The 25,108-nt window shown below is 43.2% G+C and overlaps 1 protein-coding gene across 9 annotated transcripts in view; it reads left to right on the forward strand.

Annotated features, from left to right (window-relative positions):
* The window catches only part of C14H16orf71 (chromosome 14 C16orf71 homolog), a 57,776-nt gene that overhangs the window by 5,864 nt on the left and 26,804 nt on the right, over positions 1–25,108 (forward strand). For 5 of the 9 annotated variants that reach the window (XM_015877415.2, XM_015877416.2, XM_015877419.2 and 2 more), the window contains exons 9-15: positions 214–579; positions 1,446–1,605; positions 11,694–11,870; positions 14,127–14,291; positions 22,220–22,357; positions 22,729–22,845; positions 24,772–24,916. In XM_015877415.2, coding sequence (XP_015732901.1) covers positions 214–579; positions 1,446–1,605; positions 11,694–11,870; positions 14,127–14,291; positions 22,220–22,357; positions 22,729–22,845; positions 24,772–24,916 — 1,268 coding nt within the window. Of the gene's footprint in view, positions 1–213; positions 580–1,445; positions 1,606–4,165; positions 4,211–11,693; positions 11,871–14,126; positions 14,292–22,219; positions 22,358–22,728; positions 22,846–24,771; positions 24,917–25,108 lie in introns of those variants that run through there. The other 4 variants (XM_015877417.2, XM_015877420.2, XM_032447644.1 and 1 more) reach the window with 4 other exon arrangements.

The following is a 25,108-nucleotide window of genomic DNA, read 5'->3' on the forward strand; positions in this document are numbered from 1 at the left end:
AGAAGCCTGATGCTTGGGAGTTCACATTTCAGCAGTACAGTGGACAAAGCAGAACATTTTGTATTGTTTTGCCAGCCAGTTACTCTTACTCAAAGGCTATTATCTGTGTTGATGCCCCATCCTTGTTTCGAGATGCCCCTTGTGAGAGGTTCTTCAGTGTGTAGGTTGTTTGGTTGTTTTTGTAATGCTCTATCTTGATTCAATCTTTATCAGCAGGAAGAATTGCTCAGGGAAGTGCCTGCTACTGCACCAACTTCGTAGAGCCCGTAAAGAGGACTCAGAGCTTCTTCACAAAGCATCTGCCCCAGCTGAAAGACTCATGGACATAAAATGGGATCCAGGAAGTCTGGAAGAGATGGATGCCTTTAAAGTCAGTCAAAATCTTCAAGTGAGAGAAGGGATGAATGAGGTCATTTCCAGGAAACTGGTGAGGTTGGAGCCAGAGAGAAGAAATACCTCCTTGTCGAGCCAGAGAGACAATGGAGCTGATATAGAAATAAAAAATGTAATGGAAGATGAGAAGGTTCAACATTCAGGAAATGCTTCAGAATCTCCCCTACCTACAAAAGAATTTCCAAGGTATCACACAAGAAAGGTCACCAGTGATTTTCATTATGACTTATCTAATTGTGTAAGATTAAGGAACACTACTTGCACGGTATGTAAGTTGGAGCAAAAGAATGTGTCTGATTTTTCTTGCCTAGGAAGTCAGCTAAGCCTGGCAGCTACTGTATAACTTTGTACATGCAGACAGACTTAGTAGATCAGAGAATTGGCCTAAGGTTAGACATAGTAAGTTTGGTCATTTTCTCTAGGCTTTGAACCTAGATAAGAGGAGGATAACAGTATTGATCTGCATTATTAAAGATAAAACTGAGATTTACTACACAAAGTATCATAGAGAATAGGTCTGGAGTGGTCCATTTCTCTGCATCAATGTAAGTTGAACTACAATCTAATCCTTTCCTCCCAATCTTTATGCAACCTAGTCTTGGAGTCTTCCATGGTGAGGATTCGCTGACTCCCCAGGTAGTACGTTTTACTGCTTGATTATCCTTACTGTTTGAAAGCTGTTACTTAATCCAATTTAAATTATGCTAGCTCCAATTTAAGTTTATTACTTCTTGTGTTCCTCATGATGTGGAAAATGGTTTATTCCCTTCTTGTAGCTTCCCAGTCAGTTGTCACCACTTAGCAGAGGTTTGAAGTCTGCTCTTTTCCTTTGCTATTTTTACACAGGAAGTTCAAGCCAATGACGAGTTCTTGTGTTCCCCTACCTCCAACACCATACGTGCTTTCTAAGACTTTTAGAAGTCTTTCAAATCATGATTCACACTCAAGTGTAAGGTATAAATATGAGGGGGAAAGAAATGTAAACAGAAGAACAAGGGTGTTTTTCTCCCAAGTAAAAAGTCAAAGCAAAGAAGAATCTGTGTATTTTACAGGACTGAAGAAAGTGACCGACAGCTATCCCGAAAGGAAGAACAGATGAAAGAGAAACACATGGGACGTGGATCCCAGGAGCAGCTGGAGAGATCACAGCCTCAGCAGTTGGTTACTGGAAAGCAGCCCATGGCAGAGAAAGCACCTGTTTTGTTCCACATGGTTAGTAGTTCAGCATAGGACGGTCCCTTTTGGAGGGACTTCCTGGCCAAACGTAGATGCGGTCCTAGAAGCAAGAAGTCATTTCTGTTACACTGTTTAAAATCTTTGGGGTGTTTTGGTTTGTTTGTATGTTTTTGTGGAGCAGCATTACCTGGATAGACAAGCAGTCCTACAGCTCTTCTCCCACTTTAATGACTTTTTTCACCTCTCCTGTACATAGTGTGCTCCTTCTATAGCTGCCCACCCGGCCTGGTGTATGAGGGCATGGCAGGAATCCTGGCTTGCTGAAGTCACCAGGCTCAGGGTCATTTAATTCACTGGAGCCAGACTTTCACACATGATCTTTCATAACTTTGTAGAAAGAAAATGTTTTCACTGTTGTAATTCTAAAACAACACCAATGCTGAGTGTTATCTAGCAGCTTTGTATTTCACTTCTATGGGTATTTGTGAATAAACAGTTGTTGAGGATTGTGATTTTAATAATAAATCTGGCTTTTGGCTGGAGCCCCGATTAAGGGAATGTGAAATGATCCTATTTTTCCTAAAACATGGCTCAGAGAACAGAACAGCGTTTCCTTCTGGGGAGATTTGTGTATGTGATCCTAATTCATTCTTGTGCTGATTTCAGTGAGCAAAGAATGTGAGAGAAACTACACAGTTTGTCCACAGGTTCACCATAACGACTTATCTGGACTGAAAGCAATGACAAAGTGTGACCTAACCTCAGGGCTGGGCTATTCAGATCTGCTTGGTTTTGAATGAATTGAATGCTGTATTTCTGCAGATTAAGAGCTCATTGCTTATGTTGGATTAATCACTGTCAAGAAGTACAGGACTAATAAACTAGCAGGTGAACTTCTCCTTTATCAAGCTGTTGTGGAATGGGCAGTGCACTGCATGGGGCTCTGTTTCCATAACACCTTCAGTCCCTGTTCTGTGAACCCAGCCCTCAGACTTCTTTCTCAGTCTGCCGGGAGGTGCTTCCAGATTCCAGTTAGCCCTTATTAAGATGCAGGCACTTTCTCATCAGAAATATACTTGAGCTTTGCTAACTCATTCCTTGCAATGCACCAAGTGATTACTGGATTGTGCTGCATCTTGATCATTTCCCATATTTGCTGCACTCACGCCAAGGAAATGAAGATAAAGACCTGCTACTGCAGTTTCAAGTGCAGCTCAGGGTGTACATGCCTTGTTGTAAATGAATCACAGTGTAAATGTACCCCTCATAGCTTTAACCATATTACTGCCAGTAGGCCAAGGCAGTGTGGACATTGGCATAAGCTAACTGGTGCAGCCTCACTGGTTCCTACAGCAATGGACAGAGTATGTGGAAACGTGCCCAAACAAATGAGATGCTGTTGATAGAAACAGAATCAGCACAACCCGTAATTTTCATTACAGTTTTTTCTTACTGCAACTTTACTCTTTGTTCCGCTTCAGCAATATTCATTATTAACACTAAGAATGAAAAATGGATCAGCATCATCCATCAAATGCAAGTCGTTTATAAGGTTACTTGAAATTCATCTTGACAGCCGCCTTTTTTGTCTCTGAGTTAGAACAGGTTTTTCTCTTTTATTTCCTCATCTGCACACACCAAGGCAAAAAAAACTCGACTGTTTTGACACTTAAAACTAAAGAAGCTGTAATTTGGCAGCTGTTTCTCTTGGTGAAAATACTCTAATATCTATATATAAACATGTACATCCAAAGAACAAGCAAAAATGTTTGACAAAGTAGCACACTTTGAAACTCGCTTTCAAAGTCCTTTGTTTTGGCAGTGATAGATGTTCAGATCTGGATCACTTGTCATAGTTTCCAGAATCCTCCGACTGTTTTTAATACCAATAAATAATTGAATTGAGTAATAATCAGAGAGGAAGTTTAGAAAGTCTGTAATTACCATAGCTGAGGTGCTGGGAAAGAAATGTAAAAGCAAATGCAAAATAAAAGCTGCATTATAAGTTACATTAAAGTTCTTTAAATTTAAAAGCAGTGAAATGGAGATTTAACGTTGCTGCTTTTTAACCTGGTTCAGTCAAACTCTGCAGGTTGTTTCACTCTGTGGGATGCACTGTGAGCAAGGATCGTGTTTGCAAAGAGCACTTTCAAAACTGCACAGGTAACTTGAGACCAAGAGCGAACATTCAGGGTATTTCAGCATCTAAAGATGGGGCTGATACGCAGCAGTGTTTTCAAGGCAAGCAAGTACCCAGTTCCCATGGAAATCAGCAGTTCCATTCTCTGAATTCTGCCTGTCATTCAGATACTAAGAAATACAGGATGTTCACACGTTCTGACCCAAGTTTGCCTTTCAGAAACGCATGGAAGAGTCTTTATTTATTTATTTGCTTGTTCTGCCCCCACCCCAACTTTCACTGAAACTTCAGACTGACACAAGTAGTCAGAACTTAAAGCAGTGATGGGGCACCTGGTGGGAAGGCAGGGCCAGCCCTGGGGAGCACAGGTGAAAACAGTGCAGCTGAATGACCAGAAGGGCTGGAGCCAGGATCCATCCCTTCCCAGCCCTCATTTAAGGGCTGGCAGTGGAGGTGAGGGGATCTTGCTGGAGATCCCTGCCTACCTGAGCCTTCCCATGGGTAAGCAGACTTTTTCCTCTGTATTTGTGCCCACAGCTGCTGTGCTTGGGCTTATCCTCACTTGCTGTAGTTGATGTTTTTTCCTATCCTGCTATTATTGCTGTTCTTTTCATCATTTTATAGTGCTGCAATGGATTTGACCTGTCATGTAATGGACCTTGTTTATTATGATAGAGTGGCTTAGTACTAATGTTGATTTCCACATTACGCTGACATGTAGGTAGGATACGAATACTAATAGTTGCTTTTGCCTGGCTCAAATCTGGTTTATTTATTTGTTTTATTGTTAGGGGGCAACACAAGCAGGTTTCCCTATGAGGGAAAACTCACTAGGAGCTAAAGGTGACAGCAAGGCAGGTAGGGATGGAGACCTCACTATTGAGGAACACAGTGCCCAGAGGAGAAGAGCAGATCAGGTCCAGTGGGGGTAACCAGTTACTTACTCTGTACAGATGGGGTAGATCCAAGAGCAAGGTGACGAAGCCAGGTGGGTGAATTAGGGGCAGGGTTGGATGAGTGAAGTGTATGGCCAGGCACAGGTGTGTAGTGTAGCTGGGTCAAGGACAAGTGGCTCAGCTTAAATGCAGCTCAAAATCAAAGAGAGAGCAGCCTGGCGGAGGCTTCATGCAGGTTTTGTTTCTTGCAGCAGCAGCACCTGACGTTACCCAGCTGTGCTGTGTCAGAACTGGCCTTGCACACAGGCAGCTAAACTGCTGCAGAGGGTGGTGCTCGTGGCCATGATACTTTACATCCATCTTTAGATTTAATTTATCACACAGCAAATGTTGGCCAGTTTGTCTTAAATTCTTTCACTGCTGGGACAAAAGGTTGTTTTAACCGTAGGGCTGCAGTTTGATTCTCTGTTTGCTTTTATTGCTTTCCCATGATATGGCAGAACAAGATCATGTAGTTTAGATGCTATTAGCAACCACCTTGTTACCAGTACCTTATAAACGCTGTTTAGTCTACCTTGTACAGCCATACTACTTAGAAAGTGAATGCATTGACTCATACCGAGACATCGAGTTTTTCTTGGCTCCACAATCACTTTGGCTAACCTTGTGTTAGTAATTATATTACTCTAATCATCATCTTAGTGCAGCTTAGCCTTACAGCTGGCTTACTAAACACAAACATGTGGGCATGCAGCAATCCTTCGAGCTTAACAAACACACTGTGCAGGCACTGACTTTGCCACATTGCAGACATAGGCTCTGTAACCTTTGTCAGGAATAGCAGGATTGTGTTTTATATCTAAGTATCCTTGATTCAGCTCCTTGATGTCAGGTAAAGTTCTTAAGCCTAAACATGAATCTTGTTTAGGTTACAGTGATTTGATGCAGTAACTGAGTTTTTCCATATCTGTATTCCTTGAATCCAGATCTTGTAATTTTAAGTCCCATTGTGACTCATTTACACTGAACTAAAGCAATCATTGCGCTTATACCTGTGTGAAGGTAACTGAACTGACCATTTAGCCCTTCCTATTTTTACTGGGATTAAAGAAAAGCCTGTAAAAATGACAGAGTATTTCCCACACTAAATCTTTTCCTGGCATCAGAGCCGAGTTTGGCTGCTTCTTCACTCCAGTCTTCTCAGCCTTGCTCTGACTCCGGGGTTGTGGCCAGCAGTGATGTGCCAGGCAGCCAGCAGATGGCCCCTGAATTCCTCCCTTTTCACACAGCGATGTATTTAATGAGCTCCTGGAGCAAGACTCAAATCTTTTCTACTTAATGAACCTGCTGTCTCAACTCAAGAAAGGCTTAAAAATAAACTGAAGCAATTAGAGATGATGGAGTTAATTTTAGCTCGCAGAAGAAGGAGGCCAAAATTCCTGTTTGTGCCACCGGTCCAGCACAAAACATTTGGGATCGGGTGGAAGTTCCTCAGGAAATGTTTTTCTAGCAGAGGCAACTGCTACCTGGCACTGAGCCTGTGTTCCTGGCCTCCTCTGCATCTTCCCACATAGTACCGGGGTAAGAAAAGGGAGGATTTGCTGGCATGGTGCTTTCTGCTAAGGGTAAGCTCAGCTGGTTTATGCTCTCTGTGGTTGTAGTTAGCAAACTAGAGGAGCTGAGGCTGCTGCACCCTCTGCCATGGCCCACAGTGACACAGATGCATCCCATAGGTTTACCTTAACAGGCAAAGCGGAGAATTCTGGCTGTAGAAGCCTTTGTTGTGAACAAGTTCCTTTAGATGGGTGGCGTGCTTGATTGCTCTTTGGTTTCTCAGAGTAATTGATGTTTGCAGGTTTGTGCTTTGGCACCATCAGAATACACTTAAAGGCAAGTTAGGAACTTTACATCCTGCTGACACCACTTCTGTGCATACAACCAGAGCAGTTAAAGTAGCATATGCTAACCCTGCTTTAATAACTTCGTGCCTGCTTTCTCAAGCCTCACAGCTGCATTTAGGCTCAGAACCAGGAAGCTCTTCCTCCTGTGCTGATCACAGCAGGACCACCAAAATGCCACGTTTTCCATTTAAATTTCCAGCAGACCCAGCCTGTTTTGCACAAGCTCCCACCTTTGTTGCATTTTCCAGCTATGAATGGATGGGAATGGATTGGCAGTCGAGTCTTTCCAAATAAGAGACTTTTTGTAGTGCTGTTTCTCTCTGGTGAGTTTGAAGTGGCTCCAGAAAGTGTGAAATATTCAGTCCTTTATATTCCCTGGTGCATCTTGGAGATGATCACAATGAGTTCAGGCTTATTATTGAATATACTTATGGATGTTCTTGACAAATTCATTGTTGTTGCTTAAGGCAGAGATTAATCTAAATATAAAGAATAGTCTCCACAATTAGGTGAGTGAACCTGCTGCCAGTAGAGGTCCTAAACACTCCTATTTACATTAACAGAATGCTTCAGGTTAAACTTGAAGGCAATGAAATAAAATGGCCATGAGCTAATATTTCTTTTTCATTATAAGAGGGCAGGAGGAGAGAGATACTGCTGTACCTCTGTGTCTATTTCAGGTCTTGTTCTTTGACGGGTCCTGTGTGTGCTGGCAGGAGGGGAAGCTGCCACGAGGCCACATCACAGTCACGTTTATGTATTTAGGGCAGTGCTTTCTGCCATGCACGTCTTGGAACTCAGAACTGCCTGTCTAATCTCACTGATGTGATCTGTGATGATCTTTGTAGCTGACAGGGGCTGAATCCAACCCTCTGCTTCTCTAAGTGGCTGTGCAGGAGTGGCTGATATGGCTACAATGATGTTGTTAAATAAGCCTTGTGGTTTAAATGTAATCCCAGTTTTTCTTGTGCATTCTTGTTTAGTGTTACCATTTGGATTGGACTGCAGCCTTACACTGAGGGATAAGCCCAGTCATGGCTTGTAAACACGTTATTACAGCAATAATTACAGTAACGTTACTCTTAGTGGCAGGGATGTTGAAAGGGATTCAAGGCTTTATCTGGAATTACCAAGAGGAAAGAATCCTGCAGTTCTTTTTACTCCAAAACCAAAAGCTCTGCCCAGCTCCGTGCAAAGCACCTGGAGTTCCTACCAGATTCAGCAGAGGCTGTAAGCACTCAGCAGCTCCCAAATCACAGATAACCCATGTTAATCACAGGGCAGTAAAGAGGTCCATAGAGTGGCAGGTATATTGTGTTCTGCAGCTGGATGTGGGATCACAGAGCCTATATGTCCTTGGTGCATGGACTGCAGAACAAAGAAGGGAGGACAGAACTAAGTTTTGAAGGTTTCTAGATAATTTTGTGCCATTTCTTTTCCAAGCATGTTACAGGCTTTGGGTGATTAATGCAACTAGAGAGCAAAGAGGATAAGGGAATGTTACACCCTGCAGTTTCATAGAGAAATAATCCATCCCAGAGCCAGCAGTAAAGCACAAGTTCCTAATTCCCGGTGCTGCTCTCACATGAGATCTGTAATTGAGCTTCCTATTTATTCCAGCTGCTGTTTGTTAACCAGGAGCAGGAACTCAGTAGAGCAGGAGCTTTTTGTTCCACGTGCTTTGAAACAGCAGCACAGCGAGGCTGAGTCCCTTTATAGTAACCTTTAATGTAACCACCCGTTGTGGAAAAGGCAATGCTCATTTTTAATGGTTGTGTCTCAGAAAGCAAACAACATCAATGGGATTCAGTGCGACTTTGATTTAAGTTTTAGAGCAATTCTCAGAGTGTTTGTTTACCTGAGGAGCTGAGCCTTGGTCAGGTGCCTTCCCCACATCCAGCAAGTAAAGAAGCTGCTGTTTTACACACAACATCTTACCGTATTGCTGATATTCAGAAGCCATTTGTACCATATAGAGTGAATCTAGTACAGAACTGCATTAACAGCAAGGCCATCCAGACCACTGACATCAATCACACTCTCCTTTTCGTTATTAAACGTTGCCTTCATAATTACAGCATGTTCTGCCAGTTGCGTACAGGAAATGCAAATGCTTTCCTCATTCTTATCCACTGCTTCCACTTTGCAACCATGAAGCAGCTCTTTGAATGGGTTCAGGGTTTATTCCACAACTTCATGTGGAATTTCAGATAATCGAGCAGATGGCATTGCCTTCATTTTTCCTTTCCCACAGGATGAACGTGAACAAACACATGATATTTCCAATATGTCTTCATTGAATGCAGGATCTTTTAGACACTGTGAATGAAACAGGGTTATCTGCTTTGGTTTAGGGGGGGGGGGGGGGGGAATGCATCCTAACTATCTACTGTCCTATGTTAACTCTATGGGAAATAGATGGGTGACCACATAATCAGCGTGCTTGTGCTTTGTATTGTGAGCTCTGCCCACCGCAAAGCAGGAACACGCAATGCTAGAGCAATTTCAGTGTCAGAGCAGAGGATTTTCATGAGAGCAATTAGCTGGAGCTGCTGAAGTACCCAGAAATCAGTTCACATTTACAAACACACCGCAGATGTATCCTTTGGCAGAAGATTTCTGCAGTCAGTAATTTGCCATTCATCAGGGATTGCCTCTGAGATCTGCGATCCAAGCTGGGCTGAGGGTGACATAGGAGGATAAATTTAGACATGGCTGAAAACAATTATTTTGATTAAGGCTGCAGCCAATGAGAGTAATTCCTCCTATTCCTCCCCTTCCCCCTCATTCACCTCCTCCAGTGAAGAAGGAGGAGACTTTGTAAGCGTAACTTAATGTTTTACATGCAGGGGATGCTTTGATTTAGCTCTCGCTGCTGTAGGGTCTTCTCAGTATAGTAGGGAGTACCTTTGGAATGTGATATCTTCCTTCAGCACCAGCATCAGCTTAGATTGTATTGGGAAATGCCAAAGTTTCCTTTAGCTCCGAAAGCAAAATAGACTCTGTAAAGTTTGCCAGCAGCAAAGCCTGAGCTGCCCCTCTGTCATTCCACTCTCTAACAACTCTGATAATGTTTCCCACCCTTAGGACAATCCGCTATGCAGGCATAGAAAAAGCAGCGCCAACTGGTCTTTTCAAAACCCATCAACGAAAGCATCATTTAACCAATTAGAGCTGTTTTATTAGAAACAAAATGGCATTAATCTTGGCTGACAAACTTGCCTCGACTCAGCTTCAGCTTGTTGTGGTCATAAACTGCTCCAGTTTAAAGAAAGATAGAGGTAAAATAGCACTTGTTAGATGATTGACTGTGCAGATCCCTTCAGATTCTGTCTTTTGGGGGTTTGTTTTAATGCTGTAGTTTATTCTGGGGCTGTGCCTCCATGTGTGTATCTCCAGCATTATTGTAGCTGCGTGCTGCAAGGTATGGGCATCCCTGGGGTATCCTGCAACTCATTTCACTCTTCTTTTTGGTGTGTTTTTTTCAGGGGGGGAGGGAGGGGAATTATGTTTATGTGAAGTTATGACACATATAACGCATGCTGTTGTTTGGCTGCAGTGTGGCTTGTGTTGCTTCCTGCACTGTTCTTGTATGAAGGTGGAGGAGGATGGCCAGAATGGAGCATGGAGGGGTGTCTGGGAAATCAAGCTGGAGGGTTGTAAGCATCAATGTGGTGAACTGCAATTGCAATAATACAATAGCGAGCGCTTTGGAAATGGGGAACGTTATCTTATTTACTCTGTGGTAATTGCTGGTACTTGAGTACCATCAGCTGCAAGGCTGTGTGTGATTGACAGCATGATTCTAGCCAGAGCAGCCAGAAATAGCTCAGGATTTGAGTCATTTTTATCTTTTTATAATCTAATGCTGTCACAAAAGCTGGTGTAGTGTGTAGAGAAACCGGACTCTCTTCATAGGTAGACAAGGGTGATGGGTCTACTTGGCCAATGCTGAGGGAAGCCACACTAAGAAAGCATTAATGTCAGTGACTTCAGCAGTTCCTGCCTGCAGTTGGGTAGAATGAGCTCCCTTCCAGGTTTCTGTTTAGCTTATTTTGCTCCCAAAGTGAATTGAGGTGAATCAGATGAAGGTTAATTTGGTGTAGGGGTGTGGGCAGGCAGCCTCGTTAAGGGCTCCTTGGAGCATCTGTGAATGTAACTGCCCAGCTGCTCCTCAGCACCCTTCTGCTCTCCATGCTAAGCTCACATAAGGAGGTACTTGCTGGTCTCATGCTGTGGTAGGTCAGTTCAGATGGATTTTGCTCACCTCAATTAGCAGTTTAGTCTGTTGGCTGATTGTATTGACGTACATGGGAAACGTGGTCACACTGCGCTTTGCTGACCTGACAGTGGGGAGCAAAGCCTTGGTGTGATGCTGTAACAAGTAGCTAAGAAACACTTACACCATAAACAGCTTCAGCTCTTTGTAAATGAATACTTGCCATACTGGGAGAATGAACACTCACAGGGTGCCTTGGGGAGGCCCTTAGGGTCCTTATTAAAGGATCGTAACTGTTGAGGAGTGATGCTCTTGTGTATACTGGAAATTATTTCTGATTTTGAGACTAGCTTCCTAATTTACAGGAGGGCAGCAGAGTAAAGGTAGAAATAGCAAACCAGCTGACCATTACAGCAGCAGCTGCTGCATCTTTGGCTGAAGAATGGAGATCCCATAAACTATAATCTCACAACTCCAGCTTGAGGTTGTTTGCTGAAGAATAGGTCCCAAAGGAGAGGGATCTGCATCCTGAATAGGCAGGTATCGGTGCTTAAGTAGGGAAAAGAAATGAGTTCAGCTAAATGTGACATCAGCTGTGAATGAGGCACTTAGATGAGGCAGAAAACAATGGAAAGCTTTGACGCTTCTATCATGATTGTTTTGAATCTTAAGGACTAAAATAAACTTGACCAAACTATATCCGGCTGCGATCACCTGGTCTTCTATTTAACAAGCAGTTCAAGACTGAATGAAGACCAAGGTAACAGCTCTCCAAGAAAGTCTGGGGTGTCCCAGAAGGTGACCCTGATGTACCAACCCACCTTCTATGGCTTCTGCTTCCTCTCTGATAAATACTCATCAGGTATTAATTGCTCCTTCTGTGCTGGCAGCGAGTATAATTCATCAGGGATAATGAATATGGTTCCAGTAATCCAAATTATATTCATTTTCCTGTTATTGTTTTACAGGGAACCTCTTATTTGCCAGTTGTTGACGGGTTGCCTGGACTGGGCAGTGTGAGAGATGTAGTTTGGCTGCTGAGTTGTGGCCGGGTACCCACAGATGAGAGCAGTGGGCAGATGCGCGGCACTGCACTGAGAGCAGCTGACACCTCCCGTGCCCTTGTGACATGGCTTCTATCTCTGGTGAGTACATGCAGTGACAGTGCACAAAAGAAGCTGCTGTGTGATAAAGGACGTGCTTCTCCCTGAAATGAATAGATTCTTGAAATTACCTTTTTCCAACAGCTGCAAAACAGCCAAGCAAAGGGGAAATTATGTCCTAACTTGCCTTCAAATAACTAAACCAAAGTCTGGCTGGGTCATGCTTGTATCTTACAAAGAACACGGTATTGGAAGTAAGATTAAAAAGCAATGAGTTGAGCTTAACTCGAAATAATCCCAAGTACCCAGTGAAAGCAGAGGACTAATTCTTGTCCTCATCAAAACAATCATTACTTTCCTTTTGCTTTTCTCACAGCTATGAATTAAGAACAAATCCTTCCTGAAAGTCAAGGGAGCTATAAATAAGTGACTCTATTCCGTCTTAATTGTCCCTTGGTTTGCACCTTTTTCCTTCCAAAGAAAACCCCTTTCCCTCCCTTCTCCTATTAATCTGTTGTTACTCTTTTCTCCTAAGGGAAGGAAGAAATCAAATCTTTTCTTCTTTTCCTTCCCCCCATCCCTCCTTGGTTGTTGGCCTCATTCTTTTCCCTGGTTAAAGACATTGGTATATCAATTCATGCACTCAAGGTAAATTTCACCCTGAGTGGACAGCATTAATAAGGCTTTAAAGTCACTTAAACTCCACTTAAATACTGTTAATTGTTAATGATGTTCACACTTCCATTAAAACTTTGCTAACATTCTGTGATGTTAGTTCAATACTAATGAAAATTGACACTTGAGCAACCCCAGTTTCTGGATCTTCCATTCAGAAAATAGTAAGCTCACGAGCAGCTGAAGTGTGAGCTTTCCTCCATTTACTCCCACATATAAATCCTGAGCTCTGACTTGCAGCAGCTCTCTCCAACATAGAAGGGTATCTCAGCCTCCAGGGCTCAGTGCTGCTCTGCTGGGACTGTAGGGTCAAGTGTTATAATGGACTTTGCCTCGTACAAACTGGGATAAAAGCCACAAATTGATTACATAGAAATGTAGCGTATCCGAGGTTCCCAAACAGATGGTGGATAGCAATGAGAAATGCAGATTCTTTCTTTAATGAAAGAGAAGTTCAAGCATTTTAGACCCAATTCTCATCTCCATCTGTGTGATTCCACTGTCTTGCTGGTTTCCTGGCATGTGTAAATGGACATATCTTTACTGGTTTTCTTGAAGATCTGCTGATTTCTAACAGTGCAGAACATGGTCTTCCAAACATAAGCGTACCCCAGTAGCAGAATTGCTATGGAAATTCCTATGCAAAACCAGTGTTTGAAGCAGTCAAGGACTCAGTAGCACTATGATGAGAGCTGTCACTGACCGATGCAGCAGTTTGAAAATGCTGCCCTGTGTTAAGAACATATTTTGAAAGGCTTTGCAGCTCTATGATGCATCCCCAGGCAGTCTCATGCATCTCTTCTGTCTCCTTTCAGCCCAGTTTCTCATGTATTCCACTCTGCTTTAGGCAGCATTATGAGCCAGTGAGTTATCCATCCTCCTGAAGTCTTGTCTCTGGCACTAAACCAGTATCTTTAGAAGATGCCATCTTGGGATTGGCAGAAGTCCCTTTTGGATCCCAAACAAGGGGGATACATATGTATAGTGGGAGATGGGATGTACTCCTTTGTGAGAGGCATGTGAGAAAATCCATCAAAAAGGAATTGCTTTGAGTCTAACTACTATGTGGATTCACCAGATAGGGACTGATAAGGCTTTGACTACTAGTAATCACTTATATGAGTGATGAAGGCTTGTTCTAAAGCCTGCACTACATCAGAATGATGTAATTGCTTAGTGTTGATTTATATATATATTTTTAATTAAGATTGTATGATCTCATTACAGTGAATAAAGGCAGCACACAGCACCACTGTGGCAGGAGTGGGCAGTGTTGACAGGAACTCTGTCCTCTGTTCTTTCTAAGCTTGGGAGGAAATGTTTCTTCCTTTCCCATAGTGAAACTGGTAGAAGTCAGAGTGTGTGAGTTATGGGAGTCCTCAGTGATGAAATAAATCCTTCGACTTAGCAAAGCCTGCATGTTATTCCTATTTAATTTGTTGTTATTGATTTTTCCTGTTGGCTAAACTTCAGCTAATCCACTAATCAAGTGAGAGTGCTCCCTGGGTTATTATACCTTACGTGGCTCTACTCAAAAGCAACAGAGCAAGATAAGGGGGTTATCTTTGGCCTCTAAATGCAGCCATCTGAGAAAAATAAAACCCTGTTCAAATGGATTTACAGGTGCCTCCTGTGATAATGAAAGGACCCAAAGGTCCATTTCAGGCAATAGGTCTACAGCAGAACCAGCAAGAGGATGAATTGGCCCTGTCTGCTTGTCTCATGCCAACGGATGAATCTCCAGCCCAGGACTTGATGCTGATTAAAGAAAAGTTAAAGAAGATTAAAGTAAGCAGCATTTAAATGTGCTAGTCAAATAGAACTGCCATAGGCTGTTACTTCTACTTTTCACTAAGAACCAGCCTTGGGTATGCCAATTTATGCTCAAATCTGAGCGAGCCAGGATAGAAAAGGGTAAGTGCTGCTTTAAATTAGAACAGAGCCGAGTACTGTGGGAACTGAAGGACTGCTTGCAGCTAATTGCCAGCTCAAGCTGTCCTCGGTTATGTTGATTTTTGTGCTGATGAGAAACCAGCTCTGGTTTTGTTTCTGCTGCTCGTTAACTATTAATGTGTTTTTGGTGGCTGTGACCTCACAGTGCAGAGATTTGCCTGGATCCAGAGGAGACCCATCTTTGTCATGTATTATGCTTTGTGCTGTTATTTCTTTTAACCACATGAAAAGTGTGACTTATGAGAGGGAATATTGTCTTGCTATTCAACTCCCAGGAGTCAAAGCTCAGAGAGAGGATCTGAGATCCTGTTCCTTCTGTCCTGCTAGACTACAGTGTCTGTGTTGCACAGCAAGCTGAATGGTCTAGCACACAAGCTGAAATGTAGCACGTGTAGGTGGCGTACTGTAACATAAGGCACAATATGGGCTTGTGCCCTTAAAATGGGGGAGCTCTGAGGTAGCGACTCTGGGCCCTAAGTTATTGGTTCTGTTTTTCAATGGAGCTGAATTGAACTAAACTGAATCTCTGAGCATCTTGATGCATCTGTTTTGTTTTGCTCTTTGAATGCTGCTTGTTGGGTACTGCCTGATACGACATAGGTGTAGATGTCTGCACCAATGGAAGATATCCCAGGTGTATTTGATGAACAGTGATCCTTGCACACCCGTGATCTCCCACAAGTCCCTTGCATGAATAACATTCCTGTTATGGAATAAATTTAGCTGAGATGCTGGCCACGTGCTTTGTTAGGTATGCTAGTATCTCCCAGCTCACTCAAAGCATCCCTTGTAGCTTTGGCAAACCAAGTCTGTGTTTTCTGTTCCTACCATTGCATAATTCTTAAATGGAAGAAGAGGTATTAACGTGTTTGAAAAACATGCTTAAGCTTCCCTTGCTCAGCTGCATTCTTTGCTCACAACTGTTTGCCCATGAGCAGTAAAGATTGAATTTCCCATGATGTATCATAAAGCCTGGAGTCTGACAGCTGTGGTTCCAGTGCTCACACAAGTAAATGATTGATGCTGGCAACAAATGTCACGATTAAAATACTACTGAAAAAAACACCTCAAAAGAAAAAGCAACTTTGCTGTCGATGTTCATCCATCTGTTGTCGAAAGCTGCAGGGTTAATGAGAGAGAGCATCACTCTGGACTGGACAAGGGCTTGGTGTTGGCTGCTATCTAAGGTGACTGAATTCAAGAAGTATTCTGTGAAACAAAGAAAATGGAGGAACAGAGGCTGACCTGCCTTCTGTCTGTTTGCCTTGTTGCTCTCTAATTTCAGATGGGGAGTTGGCCAAAGCATCAGAATTGTTCAGTACTGGGGATGCTCAAAACATGGATCCTGTGCCAAGTGTTTGAATGAACTTCTGAAGCTGTGAGCTCAGGTTGCTCTGAGCATTTGGTTGGAGCTGGGTAATATTAGATTGTTGGTTGGCAGAATGAGCCATGTGGATTTTCCAGTCCATGTATAAACTGTAAATGCTGTTTTACTGCCCTATTTACAGTCACGGGCAGTGCTGTTGAGTTCAGCTGGTATGGGGAGAGGTGAACATGCTGCCCATTCGAATGGTGTTGCTCAAAGCAAGGCTATGTGCAAATGAGGTTCTCTCTCATTAGAAGCTCCACTGGATGTCATTGTGATAACAATGGCTTTTGTCAGTTTTGCTTTCTTGAGGCATTTGTAAAGCTGCTGCTCTTTCCCCAACAGAGATTTGAGTTGATAGGAACAACAAAAGTCTTTCAGAAATGTCAGCTACAGCGAAGACAAACAGAAAACAACAGCAACTCGTTCTGTCTCCCCGTGAGCTGTTGTTGGGGAAAAACATGGCAGATTTTACTTTCCTTGCTCAGGTCATCAGTCCTGTGCTGTAGGGTTAATGTAGATTATTTTGATGGTTGAACTGGCTAACAAAAGTCTTCTGTTGTGACACTTTACTGGTTCTTGCTGTAGCTGTTTCCTATGGGCACAGCAAGAATCTGTTACTGGGTTTACCTCCCAGATATGAACGGTCAAGACAAATAAGAGTACCCAAGCATTCTAAATACAAATACTGACTAAAAGAATGCGGGCAAATTTTAGTGATGTTTTTTAGATTAAGTAGGAAGATGTATCAAGTAGTGCCAATTTTAACCAACAGCCTTGTGACAAATTGATATCCTAATGCTTCCAACATGCAGAGTCCATTTTTAGTGCTGGAGATGGACACGTACAGACCACACAATGAATGAGATGCAGACGTTTCCCCCACTTGATGCTAGGAAAGAAATGTCCATCTTTGTGTCTATGTATCTGATAGATAACAGCAATGTGACAACTGTCCATAGATTTCCTTCAGGACACAGTGTGATATTTTACAGCAGGCATTGGGTTGCTAGTCTACAAGCCTGAGGATCTGTTTGTATGGAGAGGGCAAGCTTTCACTTTTTGCAGCTTTCCTTACTGATGATGCCCAAACCTGACATGACTGAACACCCTGAGTGCATCTTTCATACAATTATGAATTTACTAATGGTTTATCAGAGAAAAAGCTGTTTTTAGAAGGTCAGCTTTTGGTTTATTCAATTACAGTGGTGTCCATTCTTGTGCAGAAGGTTTCTGCAAGGCTTTTATTCTCCATGTGTTGTTCTGGATGATGTGTGTTTGTTTTCCTTGTTTTTATTCCTGCACGGTTTTGGTTTCTTGCGTTGTTAGAACAAATGCTTATGCACTCATCTCTTGTGATTTCTGCATGCACATCGAGTTGTGTTTGCAGGCACCCATGATGGGAATTATATTTATGCAAAGAATGCTTTCTAAGAATCTGCTCAGCATTCCCAGTTAGGCACAGTAGAACCACGCACAGCAGCAAGCTGCTGCTTCCCTGCACGCTTCCATCACTTGATGGCTCTGGTGGTTTGGATGATCTCCATCACTGGATCTTTGGGTATGCTATACAAATACTTTAACTTGGCTTTTTTTTTTTCCTCACCATGTCCAGTAGAAGTTTATCCTCCTGTGTTGAGCTACTTTGGTTTGGCTTAGCTGAGGGTTTAAACTTTCTGTGTTTCCAAAGAATCTGTGAATGTTGCCTGATTTCTATGCCTTTTGAAGGATTGTTCTATGTTTCCATGATAATATCAGCTTTGATTTCATAATCTTTTCCCAGTGTTCCTGGGAATGAGATGCAGTTCCAGGTAGTGGTGAAGACTTGCAGTTCTGCTTCATGACGAAGTTTAGTTCTGAAAATAACAGTAATCCCCAAACCTGATTGAGGTTGCTATTACAATGTGAGTATCGATGCCAGGAAAGCTTAGGAGCTTAGCAGTGCACTTAGCAATTTGCCTAAAGGTTTATCCCACTTCAGTGAAGGAAAAGGAGGCTTAATATGGTTGATTTGCAGTCGCTGTAGCTTTCAAGTGCAGGGAAGTGCAATAAAGCAAGCTGACGTACTTGTAAAAGATAAATCTGCTGTATACTTGTAAAGCATCATTTAAAACTGGGCTTTTATGCAAATCCCCTATTAGGGGAATTATATATCATTAGAAGTTGAACAGCAAGATAGATGGCACTTCCTGGAGGTGGATCTTGGCCTTGATGCCATTGGAAAGTGGAAATCAATTGAAAGGCCACATTCTCTTTCTGTGCTCAAATGCTTTGTACCACCCCGGTTTCCAGAGCTGTATTACTCTGTGACCACAACGTATCACAGCTGCTTAATAGATGTCTTGCAGTTAAATAGAAAGGCTGCCTTCCCTGAGCAAGGCACAATGAACCAGATTGTCAGCAGGGCAGCAGCCAACCCCAATGAGTGCCCTGAAGCTTTACCAAGTGCTACCAACTGAGAATGTTCCCCAGCATCATTAAAATACAACCAGTGTGAGTTCAGTCCTGGAAACTTGGTGTCGTATTTTTAACATCGTAGGTTTGAAGACTTTGTTCAAGGCCTGTGATTACAGGTTTTATTTTTATTTATGTATTTTTGGGGTGGTGATCCAGGCACTCAGTACCAGCTGTTGGAAAAGCAAGCAGTGAATGCCCAGATTGCTTAATGTGAAGCACAAGTCCTGAGGAGCAGAGGAAACAAATGGGTAAGAGAGGAGGGAAGAGTCAGGTAGAACTGTCTGCTCGTGTACCAGCAACCTGTGTGTTGCTTTACAAGCAATTGATAGTAGTAATTGTAATTACATTTAAGCACTTTGTTAGAGTGTAAGCCGAGGTCTTGTTCTTAGCCAATTGTTCTGGTGGCTTTCTTCAGTCTGTTCTGAACCTGGAACAGTTTGCTTCTTTTCTTGCTGTCCTTCTTGTGCTTTGTGGTTGATTGCAAATCACTGTTTCATGCTGTGGAAAAGTGGGTGTGGGTTCATCACTTGTTGCTTTGAGTACTGAAGGCACCTGATGTGGTTGTGGGAACGTTACTCTTTGAAGACAGAGGGAAGGGCATTTTGAAGCAGTATTCCTGGTCTACTGATGGTGACAGTGTGCCCAGGGTGACCCTTCTAATTCAGGCACTCAGGTTATATCCTTGCCTGGGATGCTTCAGCTCTCTAAATTGCATGGGAAGAGGGAAGCAGCTTGATGTGAAGCTTCAGAGACAGTAACAACTCTCCCAGGAGATGCAGCAGAAATGATGCTTGCGCAGCATTCAAAGCAAGAGTGGAAAACGATCTGACAAACTGAGATGCCTCAGCAGAAGCAGCCAGGTCATGCAAAGAAATGTTTTGGGTTCTTCACTTTTGCCTAGAAATGAGGAAGCTCTTTCCAAACTAAACCTTTCCAATGGGACCAGAACCTTCAAGAGGAGAAGGTGGAGGAAAAACAGACATGGAAACATGGCAGGTGAAAGTAATCTTTTTCTTCTGCTCCTCTCCATACAGCACAACCTGTAGATAAAGTACAGCTGTTATTTATATTGAGACTTGCAACATGGCACATGTTTGCCCCTTAGACCTACAGCTTGTCCAGGTTGGAGTGGTCAAACAGGAGATCTGTTCATCTTGTCCTTTGTTTTCCAAACTTTGCTTGTGTCTGATCTTGACCTGAATTGGTACGAGGGTCCAGCTTTTGTCTCAGGCACCATGAATCTGTTGTGCAGCCTGATAAAGTCATCTCAATAGCTTTGGTGAGAGCACTTACGTACATCTCGCACGTCATTTGGCTGATGAGTCCATGTGGAGATGAGTCACCTGTGGGTGAGACATCCTGGGGCCTCTTCTATATGCATTTATATAATTGAATCCTGAGCTACACAGCTGTATCTCAAGGGCTTCATGAGGCAGAAGTGGGGAAGTTGACATCCTGGGGCTAGCTGAGCCCTGATAGTTTGTCATTGGTATTTGTAATTAGAGAGCCTTCACCTTTTGGATGGAGAAAGGGCTGCAGTGACGTCTCTCTGAGTTGATACAGCATGGAAGTCATAGTTTGGGGAAGAATAAACCCTTATTTCCCTTTTCCTGAAGTTTGGAAACTCATATTTAAATTGTGGCCATTACCAATTATTGCAGAAGACAGCAGTTTAAAAGAACCATCAGACTAATGTGCTTAGCCATTAGTACTGCATGTGACGGGCGGAAGAGCTAGAAATGACTCTCTCATCCTTTTCCGTGTTTAAGACATCTCTTTGTTTGTTCAGAAGGGAGGCAAGAGGAAGTGAGATGCATCTTCACATTGCCTGCAATGCTGTCGCCAGAACTGCACATTTTCAATGACAAACTCCTTATCAGCCCACCCTGTCCTCAGCCTTTCCATTGCCTGGCACCTTCCTGCAGTGCTTTGCCTGTTTCCTGCACTGGATCTGACTTTGGGGGTAGTGGAGGATGCAGCATCGTTCTGAGAGGGATTTAGGTGCTGCCTCAGTGCAAGGAGATGGGATGGTGGAGTACATAAATCCTTCCTACAATTCCTGTTTTCCTGCTGTGGCTGGGATGCAGTCTAGAAAACTCAATGCAACTTGAAAGAATCTCTTAGGTCATCTGACAGCAAAAGCTATTTCTTTGTTCTCAGAAATGAGAACAGAATACACTGTAAGCAAGAAGAAGAGGTATTGGATTTGGTCATACTTCTGTATGACAATTAAAGATTCATGCTTTTGCTGTGCACAGCTCCGGTCTTCTCTGAAATGTGCTCATTCTTGTTTCTACTCAGTGTTTTGCTGTGGATTTCCTTCCCATAACTGTCTGGCTTCATCTTGGTAATGCTGTCTGAAAGGAAGCAGTGGCTCTGGGGCTCTTCTTAATGTTCTTCAAAGAACGATGTGTTCAATCCTAGCTGTGATACAAATTGATATATTTCCCTACTGCTATAAGGGAGGAGGAATCAGAACTTGTCCTTCCTCCCCTCAGAGAAGGATAATTTTGGACCATAATGAAGAATACCCATAATGGGAAGTTGCAGACCCCTCCATTCTTGCTCTTTCTGATAGCAGCAGTACGTATGGAGAGGGTGTCAGTGCTGTAAGAAACCCCATTTACTACATTTGGAGGTGGTGATGGTGAAGTGATTTGGGGCTTTGAAGCATGTCAAAACCTGAGTCAGAGTATCCTGGGGGCTCCTGTAGCTGTTGCTGGCTGAGTGTAGGGTACCTTTTCTCCCTGGTGTAATGCCTGCACTGTGAGACATAAGATTAGCTGAACATTTTGCAGAGTCTTACAGAAAAGGCATTTCTGGGTAAGTATTGATGCTGGGCTGCCTCCTTACTGTTCTGCAGTGTGCACAGGGAGGGAGTCTCCTCCCCGCCAAGAGACAGGTCAGCACTCAGATGATGCATCAGCAAGGCTGGGGGGGGGGGCTTTGTGAACTGCTGTGTCTGCACAGAAGCTCTACAGCTCCTGTAATATTGTTGGAGGCATAAAACAGATGAACCAGCCCCAAGGTGAAACTGATGCAGCTCTCCTGCCTGCCCCATCTCTCTTTGTGGAACACTGAAAGTAGCACCCGAGATGAAGCTGGCTTAGAGCTAAATAATGTCAAAATCACCAGTGTTATTTTGGGAAGAATAGGGTTGTTCAGCTCCCTGGGGAGGTTCACCTGTGTGTTATGCATCAGGTAGGGCTCATCTCAATATTGTGAGAACAGACTCAATGCAATTCTCTGCTAACAGCATGGGAAAGCTGCTTTCTTCCTATGCTTTGCATGGGAGGGTGGTCTCAGGAATGATCCTCCACTCACGTTTTGGTGAGATTAGACAAAAATGGGCTGTCATACTGCGGTTACCTGTGTGTATTTTCTTTACCCATGGGGAAAAAAATGGATTTTCTGGGAGATCTAAGACTTTTCAAGCTTCATTTTCTGCTGCTTTGTGAAATCTCATTCAGGTTGGCTGCTAGAAAACAGACTGACAGACCATAGAAACAGTTTCCTGTGGGTTTGGTTCCCTAATAGATGTGGCCACGTCCCTGCTCTGATGGGGGTAGGCCAGTCATTCAGCAGCACCATGAAACTCTTTAAAGGTCAGCTTTACTATGGGGTTCCCAGCTTGTGTCCTCTCTGTCTGGGTGATTACAATGAACATCTCCATGGAAATATTGGCTGGAGCTGCTTTGGCCACATTTATCCCTTATCTTTTCTCTCTTGGAAGCTTATCGACTTCAGGCATGCTTAAGGAGCAGCTCAAATAAGTAAAGACTGGAGTCTTGCTACATTTGTGTTTTGAAAGGCTTGTTCTATGCCTCTGTGCTGACTGCACAATGCCAGCATTGCCTGCAGGAGTTGGCATCAAGTATTGGAACACAAGAGGATCTTCCACTTCCTTTAACCAATGGTTTTCCTCTGTTATTTTCCACAGCGACCAAGTGTAAGATCAAGGCTGACAGACAATGAATTGCAGGACAAACCACAACTTGACAACCTTGTCTTCCAGAAGCTGCACTCCTTTCTGGGCTCTGGCCTTGCTTATGAGGCATTACAGTCACAGCAAATCCTTGTGAGTGACAGATCCTTAAACATCCTTAAACTTACACTTGTGCAGGTTGCTTGCTTGGCTGCCCAGAAAATGGATGAGAGACAAGATAAGGTGCTGAGATTGAGAAATGCCACGTTTCCTTAATGAAACCTATGAAAGGCTATGACCTAAATGCCGGAGCCTTTTGCCTATTCAGGAGTAAATGACACGATAAGACTTACACATATGTGCTACTAGTGCTGATGTGAACATGGCTAATAACTCTGATCTATTAATGTATTATCTCACGTATTCTCTAGCCGTAAAACCAGCCATGCTGATTTTTTTTCCTGGCTCTTGATTTGAGGGATCTCAATGGCATACAGGTAAGAACTACCTTCCATGTGTTTCAGGCAGTGGAGGAGGTGTTTGCAGTGCTGAGCAGGTTTTACAGGCACACTGTTGAAGCTGATGTAAAATGCTTCCCTAATGGCAATGACATTGAGGCCTGCAGAGACACTGACAGCAAGGTAAAAGAAATGAATAAGCTGGTCACGTTTAAATGACCTGGAATATTTCAGTCTTAAGGTTGGGTACAAATACTCCAAGTGTTTTTCACTCAATCTGGAATGTATCAGCTGAGTCTCTCATGTCATTGATATTGTTGTACTGGTTGCTCTGAGCCGTGAAAGATCCAACTATGAAATATACAGGTTGAAGAAACTGCTGCAGAAAGGTGCAGATAAGGAACAAGAGAGAAGTTCTGATAAACCAAAGCCACATGACTGATAGTCAATGCGCAACACAACTTTCACATAACTGATATTCCACGTACTGTCTTCCTTAGCTACGGTAACAGTCTGTGTTGGAAATAAATCTGTGTACATTAACCCAGAGGAAAAGAAGGTTAAGGGAACTTGAATTAGCTCATCTTTCCCTCTGTTTAGGAATGTGTACCAACATGTACAGGACTTGTACCTGTGTCTGATGGATAACTTTGGTAACTCATCCTTTTTAGCTCTTATGCAGCACCACATGGTATGTTTGATCTGACAGAGTTCATCTTCAGTTAGAATTGATGCAGGGAGATGGAGATATCTTATGTTCTTTCTGGACAACCAGCAAGATCGACTGGTGGTGTTTCCCAAGTAAGGGCAGAGAGGGTCCAGCAGCAGTAACTGGGGTCAGCCAAGAGTCCATAGGGACCAGGCCAAGCCAGAAAGTCAAGTCAGCAAGTTAGGATAAGAGCCAGAATCAGTGATGTATGAGGCTGGGCGCGAGAATGCCTGCAACGATGCTCAGAGGCCAAAGCCAGGTGCCTGGCTCCCAGGCTTAGGGAACCAGGCAGTTGCTGAGGCTTTTCAGTGTTGGACTGAAAAGTGTTGGATACTGGCTGCAGTATCAAAACTGGCCTGGAGCCCAGGCAGCTCAACCCTGGGGACTATCAGAGCTGCTTCAAAAACGTGCTTCCTTACTGGCTGCTGCAAGCATTTGGTTAGTATCAGGAGAGCTTGAGCTAGATGAACGTAAAGAAAAAGTGCTTTTATTCCTAATTGGACCACTTTCTTATGATTTAAGTAAATTTATAACTTCATTTATCATGATATTATAAGCCCTGTTATGTGTTTATGGGGGAGCAGCGCTTTATTTAAAGCGACCAGGAGTGATGAATTCATTTGGCATTCAGTGCAGACATAAAGCTTGCTGCTGGCAATAGCATTGTGTGTCTTCACACCCAGGAGAACCAGGCATGAATCTGAGGCCAATACAATCATGCTTGTCTGATCTGCACCTAGGAGAGTTATTACCCACGGTCTGTGAAGCACCACACAACTTTCTGGTGTAAAACAAGTGCTTTTTGAAGCAGTATGTTCCTTTCAATAGGGAAGTCCAGAGCTCAGAGCTGTTGTCCTCTAGGTTACAGACATTCAGTATCTACAACTGTATGTCTTTCTGTTTGCCAGGATGAGCTGAATTGGATTCACCTGGCAAAGAGAAGCCCAGAATGTAAATATGGGGCAGCTTCTGTCTTTTTGAGTCCTTTTTTCATGTTGATTTTTTGGCATTTTTGTAGGTATAAAGGAATAACCCTTTGGTCTATTACAATTTAGCCATTTTCCTGTAGTGTGCAAAGTTAAATGGTAGGAGTGATGTACTTTATTCCCTACCCCAGAGAACATGCAGGTTTTTACTAGTAGGTTTATGTGACAAAAGGCACGATTGTATCAGTAATACATAATCATTGTTCAATCACAGCTATCATACTTATTATTCAATCTGAAGGTAAAAGCCTACTGTGCCGAACTGCATGTAAGCACAGCAGAAAAGCCTCTTTATAGCTCTGACAGCACAGGCAATGCATGGGAATTGAAGGTGAGCAGAAGGAATGTAGCCGTGCGGTCATTGTGGACTTGGAAACATTCTGGCTTGTTCCTCCTGTGCTCTTTGCTGTTCAGGTTGCCATGGTGTTGCTGTTTGAAACCCTCTCCCGAAGATCCCCAGCTGCCCATCACATGCTGCAGCTGGAGCTCAGCTCTGGGCTGGGTACCCGTGGACTCCACCTGCTGTGCTCTCAACGTGATGTATTGCTCTCTAGCTCAGGTGAGGTCTAGTTTTCCTTCCGATGGTGCTGAGGGAAGATCTGTAACTGTACGAAGGTGAAGAATCACCTGGTGCCATAGACATAGGGAACGGGGGGAACAGATTTCTCAGAGCATCACATCAGTGCTTGTATCTTTCCCCAAAGAAAGGATAGAAAGAAACAGCATGAGGTCTCTTATCTATTCCCAGTGC

The sequence above is a fragment of the Coturnix japonica genome, chromosome 14, assembly GCF_001577835.2.
Source record: "Coturnix japonica isolate 7356 chromosome 14, Coturnix japonica 2.1, whole genome shotgun sequence".
NCBI classification, from domain to species: Eukaryota; Metazoa; Chordata; class Aves; order Galliformes; family Phasianidae; genus Coturnix; species Coturnix japonica.